Source organism: Chenopodium quinoa, unplaced genomic scaffold (genome assembly GCF_001683475.1).
Source record: "Chenopodium quinoa cultivar QQ74 unplaced genomic scaffold, ASM168347v1, whole genome shotgun sequence".
Classification (NCBI taxonomy): domain Eukaryota; kingdom Viridiplantae; phylum Streptophyta; class Magnoliopsida; order Caryophyllales; family Amaranthaceae; genus Chenopodium; species Chenopodium quinoa.
Genome location: NW_018744988.1, coordinates 2,432,461 through 2,447,930, shown reverse-complemented (window position 1 = coordinate 2,447,930; position 15,470 = coordinate 2,432,461). Strand labels below are relative to the sequence as shown.

General features: G+C 36.8%; 2 protein-coding genes across 2 annotated transcripts; one reads left to right on the top strand and one right to left on the bottom strand.

Moving 5' to 3' along the window:
• Window positions 1–208: 208 nt before the first annotated feature.
• LOC110706666 (GEM-like protein 1) lies at window positions 209–5,162 on the bottom strand. The gene is made up of 4 exons (XM_021884619.1): window positions 4,800–5,162; window positions 4,603–4,704; window positions 3,058–3,329; window positions 209–739 (listed from the first exon to the last, which is right to left on the bottom strand). Exons 1-4 carry the CDS (start codon window positions 5,086–5,088, stop codon window positions 560–562), a joined length of 843 nt encoding a protein of 280 aa, XP_021740311.1. The 5' UTR covers window positions 5,089–5,162; the 3' UTR covers window positions 209–559.
• A 7,125-nt stretch (window positions 5,163–12,287) lies between these two features.
• LOC110706665 (transport inhibitor response 1-like protein) lies at window positions 12,288–15,470 on the top strand. Its single transcript, XM_021884618.1, has 3 exons — window positions 12,288–13,031; window positions 13,345–13,846; window positions 13,937–15,470. Exons 1-3 carry the CDS (start codon window positions 12,466–12,468, stop codon window positions 14,699–14,701), a joined length of 1,833 nt encoding a protein of 610 aa, XP_021740310.1. The 5' UTR covers window positions 12,288–12,465; the 3' UTR covers window positions 14,702–15,470.

The following is a 15,470-nucleotide window of genomic DNA, read 5'->3' as shown; positions in this document are numbered from 1 at the left end:
GCTGGGTTTGATGCTCACCGCAGCCCTTCCTCCAAAGGTGTTAGGCGTTCCCAGCCTACATTTTTAAGCCATGCCCCGGAGGAAGTCTATCATAACCACTTACACGAGTTACACCCCAGTTTTGAAGTTTTACATGAACGTGAGATATCTAATTGGTTGGAAGAGATATGGAACATCATATACATAGCTCAAACTTACAAGAATCATGAAAAGTGAAACAATACACGATTAATTTTATTACATATTGCATGAATCACCAATAAATACAACCAATGAGTACTATAAACAATCGTTACATCCATCTTTGAAAAACATAATCAAGGTTCTAACAAATCAATAGAGCAATAACATCATATCGATTGTGCAAACTTAACAAACCCCGTAACATCAAGTTTACAAACATATCAAAACCCATAACATCAATTGTACAAAACATAACAAACCCCACCAGCAGTACATTATGATGTAAATATTTCCTGTCTTAGAAAATAACAAATTTTGCAAAAGCGTTTATCTACAATAAATTATCTTCTCTGAACAGTCATTTGTTTGGCATCAACTATGAGCTTTGTCCCTGCAATACTTCTTGCAGATACTTCACAGCATTGTCATAGTAAACAAACCCCATGAACCAAAACTCGTGATTGTCAACTGAGATTATCTGAATGTATTTCTCAGCCGAGTTTATTTTGCTGGTTGAAGGGTTGACTGCTTTCAACTGATCCAATGGAATAACCACCTAATACAAATAGTATAAAAATTACTAATAAGTAAACATAAAACCAAAACTCCACGACGTAAATGCAAGCTGGGGTGAGCTATGTACACTGGCAGAAATGAAGCCCGGCATAAAAGAGGTTTGTGGGGGGGGGGGGGGGGGGAACCCATATCCAGATTTTCAGCGGCAGATAGCCAGTAATAATAGACACTGACGACATAATATTATAAAATAGACAATTGCGACAACTCCATTGAAGATTTCTCAACAAAATGAATTGGTTGATGATAGCTACAAACATTTTTCATTCATTCTTGCATTATTATACAACAGCATAAGACATATCACTGTAAAAATTCCTTAAATATTGGACTAATCCTGCTTCAAGATATCCCCATAATGTCCATACCATAGGACATATCACGGCAAATATTCCACAAAGTGGACTAATCCTGTTTCAAGCTATCCATAATGTTCATACAATGCACACCGTTTGCAAATACCTATGATCAACTCCAGCCTAGGATGGGGATGGGGCGATGGGTAGCCTTGCCCGTAATAATTGCTAAAAAGTGGTTGTGTCAGCGGTGTGTTACAATTACAAAAAAAGGTTTTCTCCAATTAACCTTGACAGGAAGGAAAGGCAAAATGACTGGCATATTACTTCACGCTAAATCATGCTATTTATATTGCTTATCTCACAAATCACAATTTGGGCATTTACAGTACACTACACTGACTATTCAAACAATCATACATGGAAATAAACCTGTCAATTTGGGTAAACGGGTAAGAGTGGGTTCGGTTCAAGTCAGGTCATGCTTGATTCGGGTTAATTTCGTAACCTATGTGGGTCGGGTTCGGGTTGGGTCATGCTTGAGTCGGGTCATACATTTATCGGGTTTAGGTCGGGTTAATAACAGATTGGGTTACATTTGGGTTGGATGAACAATCAGTCGGGTTTAATTCGGGTTTTCAGGAGTTAAAACGGGTTAGGGTAATTCTCGGGTACGAGTCGGGTTCGGTTCAAGTCAATAATTTGCGGGTTAGAATTAGGTCGGGTCATTCTTGGGTTTGACTCGGGTTCGGTTCAAATCAATAATTTGTGGGCTATAATCAGGTCGGGTCATTTTCAAGTCGGGTTATTCTCGGGTTCGTAACTAAATAATTTGCGGATTATAATCAGGTTAGGTCATTTCCAAGTTTGGTCATTCTCTGGTTCAAGTCGGGTTATGTTCAACTCAATAATTTGCGGGTTACAATCAGGTCGGGTCATTTCCATGTAGGGTCATGTTCGGGTTCAACTAACTATAAATAGATAATTATCATTTTTATCAAGCTAATTATTTCCTTTGACTATGATATATATGGAAACATACTAGGGAACTATAGTCTATAATTTAAGAAGATAATTATCTCCTTTAACCATACAACAAATATAAACTATATTTAACTCTTAACTTTGGGGATGATGCTCCTTTCTTTTGCTGGTTTGGACCGACTTGGTCTCCCTAAACAAAATGCTTTGATCAACAATAATAAGGCAGTCTAGATTGAATTTAAGGTGATTTGAAATCGGGTCAGGAACAATTTGAGTTGAATTTAGCCATTTAGGTCGGGTCAATAACAAGTCATGTTGATTTCGAGTCAGGTTAGTAACAGATCAAGTTGAATTTTTGGGTCGGGTTAGTAATAGGTCGGGTAAAATTCGGGTCGGGTCAATATCAAGTCGGGTTGAATTTGGGTCGGGTCAATAACAAGTCGGATTGATTTCGGATCGGGTTTGTAACAGGTTAAATTTGGGTCGGGTTAGAAACGGGTCGGGTTGAATTCAGGTCGGGTTAGTAACAAGATGTGTTAAATTCGGGTTTCGACGTATTAAAACAGGTTTTGGTCAATTTCAGTTCAGGTCGGGTTCGATTCAGGTCAATAATTTACGGATTACATTCAAGTCGGGTCATGTTCGGGTTCGGGTTCGGGTTCGGGTCTCACATACTCAGGTCAACTTGGGTCTAGAGTTGGTTTCAGGTCAGGTTTGGGTCACCTCAAACGGTTAATAATCGGGTTCGGGTCGGTATTTGACGGCTCTACATGGAAACACATAAACCGTAAATTCAACCATCTCTACAAATGTGAAAGTATGAGTAAACAAAACATAGCTAAGAGCAGCATAAAGTTCTCAAAAACACTTGAGGCAAAATTAAATTTCTGAACTCAGACAATTCACTGGAAAGGCCAATGCTTCATCTAAGAGCACCTATAATAATTCTCAGGATGGGGTGATCGACGAGGATATATGATGCAGATAACATTCAAAAATCAGAGAGAAGGACACTAACCTTGTAGTAGCTCCATTCAGTTTTGTCACCGTTTGTGTATGAAAGAGGATTGTCACTGCAGAATGCAAGCTTTACTGTTGACAGATATAGAGTTCCCATGACTGGACCAGCAGATGTTGAGAGGTAGCAAGCAAACCACTTCTTTAGTTGCTCCTCTGGAAGAGTCTCGAAAGTTTGCTTGAATACCTTTTCATAACCACCCTCAGCAATAATTTTTGTTTGTTGAGTAATTCTTGCAACAGCAGCATCAGCAACACTGGGGCTTGTTTTCACTGATTTAAGGACATGGTAACATAATAAGTAATACTTTCCCAAAAGGATCATAAAGGAAAAATCTTGAACAAAACATAAATCCCACATTACAAATTACAAGTGTAAGTATACATAATACAGATATATGATCAAGTAACAGGTTTGGCCATTTACTAATAATTTAGTGTTATTTCTGACATAGTTGTGATTTCTAAGTGTCCTCACCCATAACTACAATGTCAGGTATAGAATGAGAGTACTTTCGGGAAAATTTAGAGCCCACTAACACAGGTTAACCCATATACACAACGGAGTCATAAACTCAATCAAAATGGAAAGATGCGAAAGCTTAGGCATTTACAATGCTGCAAAGCCTTGTAACACCTTCAAACTGACAGATTCCTCTTAGGATTATACAAAAGAGGGTTCAACCTTAGAGGTCAGCTGATAACTACGAAGTATAACTTTAGAGGTCAACTGGTAATTTATAGCATCTTCCTCGTTTTATTTATTCATGTTTTTTTAAAAATAAATTAGCCTTATAAGCCACCCTTTTTTTTTTTTTTGAAACAAAGCCACCCTTTTGGTATACGGACAAACTCCAAAGATAAACAAATAGTTTATCTACACCCTATAACAGGCAATTACCCTGCTATCAAATAATTTTACGATTGTTAGCTTACTATAGAATTGTTCTAATTCCTGTTACTGTTTTGGCAGTTAATCACTACCATTCAAGTTCCTAGCTAAAAAGAATAGATTGAACAACATCCTAACATATTCCAACAAAAACAAAAGGATATGTTTGGCTTTTTTTTTTCAAAGATTTGAATAATAAAGTGATAAGAATGGCATGAAAGGGTCCATCTTCCACATCGCCCTTATCATCAAAAATAAAATTCCAACTGCAATGTGTAGCTGGAGCTGTTAACTATACTGTTCATTTTAGAATGATTGAACACCTTAAATATAGGATGCATTAATTTGATTATTTTAAACATTCATCTTCATTCTTCACATTTAATACATTGCAAAAATTTCTGCAATGCATGAAAAAATTGAAATGTCCTTCCTCCATGTAAAAATATTGTTATATAGATAATGTAATCTGAATTGCCCAATATTAATGATCATTACATTTCAGAATTCCAACCAAAACAATAAAGATCATAACTTTATAACAGATGACATGTTTTAACATCGATTTATCACAATTTCACAAATGCAGAGCAATCAAAACAACAAAATCAATTAAACAATTTATAAAAAAAAAACGAAGAGAGAAAGAATTACAATGCTGCCACATATTGCCAGCAAGATCCTGAGCCTTAGTAGAAGCATCGATAGCCTTCTTCTGCCATTTCCCCAGCACATCCTTCACCGAATCCATCGTTTCTACACACCAAAATCAATTAACCCAAATCAAATCAAACACCAAACCACACAAAATCAAAACCCTAACTCAAAATCAAAATTAAAAATGTTCATACTCTTGGAAGATGATGTGGGAACAGGAGCGGCAGACACGTAAGGGTTGGACTCGTTCGGCATGGTGGTGGCGGAGGAAGGAGCAGGAGGAGAGAGAAGGGGGTCAGGCGGTGGAACGACGTCGTTTGGGTCGAGCTTAGGGTATGGCGCGTATTCTGAAGAGTGGGTTTCATCGGAGGATGATTTGGGGGTCGGGTCAGGATTCGGGTTTGGGGTTGAAGTGGGAGTCAAGTTATCGGGTTTCGGGGGTTTGGATTCTTTGACGGTGGGGGTTGGAGGTTCATCTTCCATGGTTGTGGAATTTGTGATTGGAGAGAGAAGAAGAGAGATTAGAGTAAGGAATTGAAGTCAAACAAAAAGGGATTCATTGGTTGGTTTTACCGTTACAACTGTTTTTTTTTTTTTTTTTTTTTTTTTTTTTTTTTGATGAGTCATCCTTTTCTACAAATTACTGTTTTTTTTTTAAATTATTTTTGGTGTTAAAATTAGCCATCTAGGCGACTGATTAAAATCGATCCCAAAATCACGAAATTGAGTAAAGAACTTTAATCAGTTGGATTTTCCCTCACTCTCATGGATTATTAACATACTACTGTAGAAAATATAAGTTACGAGAATCTAGTTTATAATTGACCGAATATGTTACTCCTATTTAATTGATAAAATCAATGTATTCATAAATTATTTGGGGTATTGTTGTGAATTCGACATGTTAAGTTACAAATTGAGGTAACGACGTCGTTATTGCTTCCTCCATCCTCCATTAGTACTTCCTCCTTCTCCACCCTCCATTGAAACTTCTTCCTTCTTAATAGACCTTCCTCGATCTCCACCATTATCGACTATATCTTCGAAAAATCAATCTCATTGGCAACTAGAGAATAGGGTTGACCATTCCCTTCATGGATCTCTAGCTGTCTAATTTTGAAATTTGTGGATTCCATCTACCCCCGGTTAGTCCATTACGACACTAAGTCATATCATTTTTATACCCCTAATTGGCCGACGGCAAGTCATCTAATTTTCTATATATACCCCTACAATTGACTTGATGGCTATTTCTTGCATCGACTCGACATTGGTCTCTATAATTATTATAAGAACACATCTTTTCTACTTGAAATATTGTTATCTTATAGCTCAAACCCTCTCCACTTTAAATTCTTATTCATCACACTATTTGTCACACTTGACTTAAGAGCTATAAATGGTTTATGAGAAATACCTTCGATTAATTTGTGACTCAAAATCTAATATGGCCGACTTTAAATGCATATATCTTTCAATGTATAAGCGATCTTAAGGTGATTTAAGTTGGAGGTGATAGCTTGTTTCAAGAGCTTTTCAACATATGCAAATGCTCAATTTTGATAAGAAACGAGAAAGTTATGACCGTTTTACGAAAAGCTAACAAAGCTAAAACGTTGTTGATAAAATGCTCGACTTGGCACGTCCGTGCCTGGTTAAGTAAGAATTTTTTTTTAGTCTGGTTTAAGTTTACATATTTTATGGAATGTTTCTTAAAACTATACTTCCCCTGTTCTTTTTTACTTGACTTGTTTCTTTTATCACGCTTGCCAATGCAAAACTTCAACGATCAATAATTTAAATTTTTCATAAGTAAAAATTATAAAAGTTATATATTATGATAGTACTTATTGAGACGAATCCAAAAAGATCATACATGAATATATTTTTTCTTACATATTATTCATAAAAGACGGTCAAAAGAGGGGTGGTGAATAGTGTAAAAGTCAAAGCGGGTCAAATAATAAAGAACGGAGGAAGTATATTTCTTCTATGATGACAAAATTTGAGTATACTTAGGGCACATTATAGAGTTTATTAGGGTTTTCTTATATTATAAAAGTACCTTTTAAGTGATCTATTAGATCACACTCACTTGAGCCATTAAGATTTACATCTCTATGTATTATTCTCTCATCCTTGCTCAATTATAGTGAAGAAGTTCTCAGATCCCATACTTCTGTGGGCGTAAGTCTAATTTGACCCTGCAACATAAATTCTTGTGTTATTTATTCGTTTATCTTCTTTATTGTTGTTTTGGTTCCTTTTTTTCATTGACTTATTCCGCATTAATTAAATACAATTATACACATAATTTCCTAACACCTTCTAAAACAGCTAACTCTATTATTATGTAGGTGAATTGTACAAGACATTGTTACTGTAGCTCATCTAACTTATTGGCTTAAGTCAGTTTGTTCTTCATGTTTGCAATTTCTTTTTTAAAACAACATTCAATTAAAGTTGTCACAAGCAAAACTCTCACTACATCCCTCCATAATCCCAATTAACGAACCAAAACAATGAGGACATCAATTGAACATTTGAAGTTGCTTAAGGACTTGAGCCTTTGTTTCATGTTAAAGTGCTCTTTTTTTTCTTTTTTTCTTTTAAATAAAAAAGATTAAAAAAGAAAAAAAAAATCATAGGTCTTGTTAAAATCACACAAATCATTATTGTGGTGGCCTCTACTCCCACTCATTATTTACTCGCGATTATATGAATGACTCATCAATGCAAAAATGTTGATTATATTATAAGGGCTTGGTGTGGAATTTAATTTGTACTAGCTAAATGACACAAATTTGGAGGTGTATGTTGGTTGGCCGACTGATCTATTTATATTTTTTTGTGAAGTTGACACATATTGTTGATGAAAAATAAATTCTATTGAATTTTAATATTTATGTTGCTTTAAGCTACTTCATTGAAATTAATACTGTTAGAGATATGAGATATCGGAAAATATTGTGTAATATATTTTCCGTAGATATCATTTAAGAGAATAATATATTTAGTATTATCTTTATGTTAAGATATTATTTAGAGAATATATCATTAGGATATATGGTATATCTTTTAGGAATATTGTTTCATATCTCATGGGCGTAGGTTTTGTATAAATACTCTACCTATCGATGAATAATAAACAAGCTATTCATTCTCTCTTCTCCCTAATTTGTTGACACACAAATGAATTGTACTAGCATGTCACAACAAACAAAAACAACAATTTCCTGTTTATCTCTTTGATTGTTTTAAAACGTCAATTTAGGTAATTCCATGATTAAAATTGGGGATTCGTTGGTCAATTTACCTATGTGACATGTTCATACGCCCAAGTTGACGATGACTTGGAAGAACACGTAAGACACAAAGTTAACGCTAATTCCAACGTTAACTCACTTTACCTCTCCTCAAAGCTTGCTACCTTCATTCAACAATGGCATCTGCCTGGAAACACCACCTCCACCTTTCTCTATCCACCATTCTCCACCTACTGTTCACCAACACCATGTTCTTGGTCACCCCTACCCTTTGGAATTAGCCCTTAATTTCACCTTTTATTCCTGCTTGGTGGTGGTGTCGGTGGATGGTTTAGCGGAGGAAGATAGTGGTGTCGGTAGTAGCTTCAATGTAGGAATTAAGTATCGGGTGGTAGCTTCAATGGAGGAAATAAGTGTCGGTGGTATCTTCAATGGAGGAAATAAGCGGTGTTTACTAATCGCTTGCCTACGTGTCTATATGTACCACTGACTCTTCACAATCTAACTCCAAATGTTGAGTTGGAAAAGTATATTAACAAACTAAAGCAATCAAAGAGATTAACTTGACATCCCACGAACAAAAATTAAAAGGTGATACAAGTTGGTATGTATGATATAATGAACAAGTTACGCACAATAAAAGAGCAACTATATGAATTTTGTACCTCTTTTAACATCATATCTAGTCTTGCATACATATATAGCTTGGGAGTCAAATAAATTTTAAATAAATATTATGAAATAAGTAGAGATATTATGAATTAATTGTATCAATAATTATAAAACTCACAATAATTTTTTGAATTTTCTATTAATATAATTGTAAATAAAATAATGAAACAAAATTATTTTTTGATTGTGACATTCATGCACTAATCAAAGCATCAACGGAGCCCAAATTATATATATATATTTTTTAATTTATTATTCATTTGTTGGCACGTTGCCATTACCTAAAAAAAAGTAGTGGTATGTTGAAGTTTTTCTGTAGCAAAACCTCTCCAAGTCGTTGGCACAACTCACCTAATTCTAGTTTTTGTTTTGTGGGAAAATAACAAAGATTGGGAATAGCCTTTTCTTCTCCTCCACAGCAAAGGATAAGATGTAAGTTCCATCATCTGACATTTATACCAAATTACGGGAAAGATAATTTGGAAAATTGAATTGCCTTTGATGTCTAATAGCATTTCTGTGATTAAAAATTAAAGGAAAAGTAGCTCCACTGTAATTGTCTCAAAGTAGCTCCACTGTACTTGCATTGTGCTTAACCCTTATCTATGAGGTACCTACAAAAAACATGGCTAATTTTCCTACGTACATAAAATAAGACCCTACTCCAAGATTATGTATGATTTCTTTGTCCAAAATCAACAACATGTTTGGAAAAATTAAGCCAGAAATATTTGATATTGTACAATATATACATTGTGAAAGCTGAAAGATGTTGAAAGAGCTACTATTACATACTACGTATATACATTTACCTTTGGCTATTAACGAGCTGGCCCAAGTTGATCTTGGAGATAAACATGATTTGTTTATCTCAGAGTAAAAACATCTTTTAATGTGTAATAGTAAGGGTATTTACGTCAAGATAATTTGGTCGAATTTCTGCCATTAGATTGAAGTTGAGATCTAATTTAGGTACTTAATAGATCCTCACCTTTTTTTTTTGAACTCCTTCCTGTTTTTTAATTAAAAAAAGGTTCAGTTTCAACTTTTCAATAGACCATGATTCATTGTTGGAGATGTACGGAATATCCTTCTCTGATACGGAGTAGTAGGATTATAGTCTTTATAGGAGTAGATGCAAAATGTTTATTCAATTATTCATTTTTATTGTAATCTAACGTAAGGGGAAAACAAATCAACGCAACACAAAAAAAACTCTCCAATAAAACACAAGAAAACAAATCAACGTAAGGGCGCTTTTGAGGTATTTATTAGCTTTACGTATTTGACTTATATTATACGGAGGGTGTACGTACTACGTAGCCCACTAGACGGAGATTTCACAAAACTCCCCCTCCTCTCCTCTCCTTTACTTTACTCTTAACTAAAAAGAAAAATATTGGTCAACTCTCTCAACCATTTCTAGTGAAAATGAAAGCAACGAATTTCAACTTAGAATAAATATTTTTTTTAAATATAGCATACAAGTAGGGATGTCAGTGGGGCGGGTCAAGTAGGAGACCCGCCACATCCCCGCCCCATTTGTTCCCCAATGGGGCGGGGATAGGTCTCGGTTTGGCGGTTGGTGGGGCGGGGATGGGGATAAAAATCATACCCGCCATGGGTGATGGGGCGGGGGTGGATTTTAAGTTGTACCCGCCTCATCCCCGCCCCGCCCCACTTTGTACCCGCCCCATACCCACATCTATATATCTTTTAAAGCAAAATTACATACTTTTATTCTATTTATAAAATAATTACATGAAATACAATATTAATTATAATACTTTGTACGACATTTATATTATAACACAAAAATGTGTATATAATGTTTTATTTTATAATTCGTATTAATTATGTAAGATTGTGTATTTGATATACGGATATTAGGTGGATCTTGGGTGGGGATTAGGCGGGTTTTTGGTGGGGATGGATATCCAAGTGGGGGGTGGGGCGGGGATGGTTTTGGAGTTGTACCCGGCAGTGGCGGATCCAGGATTTTCAATTCGGGGGGACAAAATGCTTAACTTACAAAAAGCTTAACAAAAAATAAAAACAAAAAAAAACTCAAACACACAAATTGGTTAATACTTAGTATTAAAATTTCAAATGGTACATTACAAGTACTTGAACCACCCATTTCCATATCATCTTCTTGACTTTGAGGGGAGCTTAATGAAGGGGAGTTATTGGACTCATTTTCATGGAGTTTCTTTCTTTTAAACATGAATTGTCGAAGATTAGGTTGTTTTCTAGTAGCCTTGGATTCGTTTGAATTAGGTGAATCATTTGACATTTCCTAATTAAATTGAAAAATATATATCAATTTCCACAATTCACATCATTGCATACTAATAAAACGGTAAAACCTAAGATTAAAATTGCAATTAAAATTAAAATTCAACAAAGATTGCAATTAAAATTAACAATAATTAAAGAATAATCTGGAAATTAGGGTTAACAATTGTCAATTGGAGATTTCAAATTGGGAATTTCGAATTAGGGTTAGCAAATAGCAAGACATACCATTGATGTTGATGAAGCGAAGACGGCCGAGGCTCGACGGTCAGACGGTGGTTGCCTAGTTGCACGCAGGCGGTGCCGGTGCACGCAGCTAGTGAAGAGGTTGCCGAACTGCCGATTTGCCGAAGACCGAAGTGGTGCTGTGGTGACTTGGTGAACTGGTGAGTGGTGAGGAACTGAGAGCAGCGATGCAGCAGGGCGGTGGTTGCCTGGTTGGTGGAGCAACGACGCACGCTTCGACGGTCGATCTCAGTGGATGCAATGGCGAATTGGAGGAGTGAAGACTGAGTGTTGTTGGCTGTTCTTCATTCTGTAGCAGTGTCGCGTTTTGCTTTTTTTTTTTGTTTTTTTTTCACTTTTTTTTTTTAATTTTTTTTTTAAAAATGGGGGGACAGCTGTCCCCCCATGTCATTTAATTGGGTCCGCCACTGGTACCCGGTGGGGCGGGGATGGGGATGAAAATTGGACCCGCCGCGGAGATGGAGATGGGGATGGGGATGAAAATATTAGGTGGGGATGGGGATAGGAAGGCCAACATCCGCCCCGTCCCGCCCCATTGACATCCCTACATACAAGTATAATTGTTACTCTCTTAGAGTCTTAGTACTTTTGAATTTACCCAAAGAATGTTTTTGTCCTTTCAAGATTCGTTTGAGATCCATCAGGTTGCATCGTTCAATTTTTATTTATTTTTTTACTTGAATTTTTTATTTACCATATATTTTTTTATGCAACTTTAAATATTTTACTCCGTACCTTTTAATATTATAAAAATTACATGATTATATGTCTACTTATATTAATCATAGTAAAAAAAATTAGAAAAAGAGCGTGAAAATACAAATGTCAAATTCTATAAAGTAAAGTGAACAGAAAAAATTACAAAAATGGGATAATATAAAAATGAAGTGTCTCATATAGGAAGATGGAGGGAGTCCCCCCCTAATTTTTCATCTTTAGAGGTGTAATTGAGAGAGAGAGTGTAATCAAAAGTCTAATGATATAATCACAAATTCACAACCCAACCAATGAAGAATCCCAATGCCACACCACCAAAAAAATGTAACCGTGTTTGATTTATTTTTGGTGTGTTATTACAAATTGAAATGAAGCAGACCATCTTACTTCCACTGTTTGTTTTTATTTTGTTGCGCCTAATTTTCTCCATTATTAAACCCAACTCCAACCTTCTTCTCTCTCCCCCACACTCCTCTCCCCCCCCCCCCCCATTTTCTCTCTCCTCTCTTTCTCTCTCACTCATTTTCGTCCCACCAATCCTCCTTCTTCTTCTCTACTAAAACCCTAATCACTCTCTTCTTTTTCTTTCTTTTAAGTTTTTTTTTTTATTTTGATTCTATCTCTCTCTCTTCCCCCGAGATCGATCTATCTATCTCGGAGGATGAGAGAGAATAACAACAACAGACCCGAACCCGATAACGACTCTAATACGATCGGGTTCGGGTCTGTTTCCGGCCATGGCGGGGTGTCTTCTTCTTTGTACACCCCGCCATGTCCGGATCAGGTGTTGGAGAACGTTCTCGAGAACGTTCTCCACTTCCTGACCTGTCGCCGCGACAGAAACGCGGCTTCCCTGGTCTGCAAGTCGTGGTACCGCGCCGAGGCGCTTACCCGATCCGACCTCTTCCTCGGGAACTGCTACGCGGTGGGTCCTGCCCGTGTCACCGAGCGGTTCAAGAGGGTTAGATCGGTGCTCATCAAAGGGAAGCCGCGGTTCGCGGACTTTGGGCTCATGCCTATGAACTGGGGTGCTCACTCTACTCGTTGGTTATCTGCTTTTTCTCAGGCTTACCCTTGGCTTGAAAAGATTCACTTGAAACGTATGACTGTAACTGATTTTGATCTTGAGCTTATTTCTAAGTCTCTTTCTTCTTTAAAGGAGCTTATTCTTGTTTGTTGTGAGGCTTTTGGAACTAGTGGACTTGCTGTTCTTGCTTCAAAGTGCAGGTTAGTTTATCAAATTTATTTACTTTGCATTTGATGAATAATTAACTGGGTAGTGATTAGATTTTTTTCTTTACCAAATGTTTGTCTATATTTGTGTTGTGATTTGGTATTTGGGTAAAAAGCACCCAGATCTGAAAATGGAAAAAAGCTAAAAGTGATTTTATGGGGATTTTTAGTTGCTTTATAAAGTTGATTAACGAATAGTTTGGAAAATAAATGTAATTTGGGAAGTGTATTTGTATTTAGTACAGTTGAGAAATGTTGATGTTGATAGTTATAGTTTTCTCCAATTGTTTTGTTGGTTTTTGTTCAGACAATTGAGGGTGCTGGATCTGTTTGAGGATGAAGTGAATGATGATGAAGTGGATTGGATTTCATTTTTTCCTGAATCTGGGACTTGTCTTGAATCTCTTAGCTTTGAGTGCATTGATTTTCCTATTAATTTCAATGCATTGGAGAAGCTCTTAGCTAGATCCCCTAACTTCAAGAAGCTTAGGGTGAATCGTTGCGTTTCGATTGATCAATTGTATCGCTTGATGGTTCGAGCTCCTCAGCTAACCCATCTAGGAACTGGGGCTTTTAGTCCTTCGGAGATTTGGCAACCATCTGAGCAAGACTTGGATTATCGAGCTGCTTTTGCTGCTTGTAAATCTCTTGTTTGTTTATCGGGTTTTAGGGAGATTGCGCCGGTGTTCTTGCCTGCCATCCATCCCGTGTGTGCTAACCTCACTTCGTTGAACTTTAGCTATGCTAATATAAATGCCGAGGAGTTGAGATCAGTGATTTGCCATTGCCATAATCTCCAGATTTTTTGGGTAGGTTTCCTGAACTTTCATTTTCTCTACTTTGGCTGATAGTGTATAATTGAAACTTAAAGTTGAATGAGTCACTTTTGCTCCTTGTAGGTTCTAGATACAGTCGGGGATGAAGGGCTTCAAGCTGTTGCATCAAATTGCAATGATCTTAGAGAGCTTCGTGTGTTCCCAATCGATGCCAGGGAAGACAGTGAGGGATTCGTGTCTGAGGTGGGTCTGCTTGCTATTTCTGAAGGATGTCGGAAATTGCATTCCATATTGTATTTCTGCCAAAGGATGACAAATGCTGCTGTGATTGCAATGTCAAAGAATTGCCCTGATCTTGTGGTGTTTCGGCTTTGTATCATGGGCCGACACCGCCCTGACCACATCACCAATGAACCAATGGATGAAGGTTTTGGAGCTATTGTCATGAATTGCAAAAAGCTCACTCGTCTTGCAGTTTCTGGGCTGTTAACTGATAAGGCATTTGAGTACATTGGGCAATATGGAAAATTGGTACGCACTTTGTCAGTTGCATTTGCTGGGGATACAGATATGGCACTCAAATATGTTCTTGAGGGTTGCCCAAAATTGCTGAAACTGGAGGTTCGGGATAGCCCATTTGGTGATTCAGTGTTACGAGCTGGTTTACCCCACCTTTACAACATGAGATTTCTTTGGATGTCCGCTTGTAGGTTGACTCTTCCTGCTTGTAGGCAGATTGCTAGAGAAATGCCCCATTTAGTAGTCGAGGTGTTTACTAATCGTATGGAAGCAGTTGATGATAAGGAAGAATTTGTCGATACGTGTTACATGTATCGATCCCTTGAAGGGCCAAGAACTGATGCACCAGAATATGTGAGGATTTTGTAGGCTGGATATTACCAAGTGATGTCATGTTTCGGTTGCTCTGACCGTAATCAGAGAATGATTTGTCACCCTTATTGGTGGACTTATAACGATGCAGCTCGGTGCTTGCTGCTCTTGTGGATAAACGAAAAACCATGTAATTGATTCAGAGCTGTTGGAGTTGCAAAGGGATAATCATCACAAAGGAGGGCGGATTTTCCCCTCAGTGCATAAGAAATTGGTCAGTTAGGAAAATAAGGTTGGAGGTACTGATCCATTCGCGGTTGCTGTATTTTTTTTTTTTTTACTTTTATTTTTCACATTTTCAATGTTTTATTACTCTTTTGTGCATTCATTTTCTTTGTATAAGACAAGGCTGCTAGAGATGGAAATTGGAATTGGAGAAAGGTTATTGAACTTATGAAATGCATCATTTTTTGCCATGATACAAAATCACAAGGTTCGGATTGATCACTCTACATGGAAAGATGCTCGTGAGGCAGACTTAGAAAATCGGAGGTTTTTCTTTGTAGTTCAAATGTAGTCTAGCAGAAGGCGTAGCCGGAGACTACCAAGTCCCATTCCCTTCTCAGATTTCCTTGAAGAAACAGTGTTTGTTTATCAGATATTTAGATGTGTTGATTGTAGCCTAGCATCATCTGACTTATAAGAAAATTAATTATGTTGTTAAATTTAGTTTATGTTAAGAAGGGCAATAAATGTTAGTCATATTCTTGAGGATGGACCAGTTATAAAATTAAATATAGTGGGAGCTGAATGTCTGCCTTTTTCA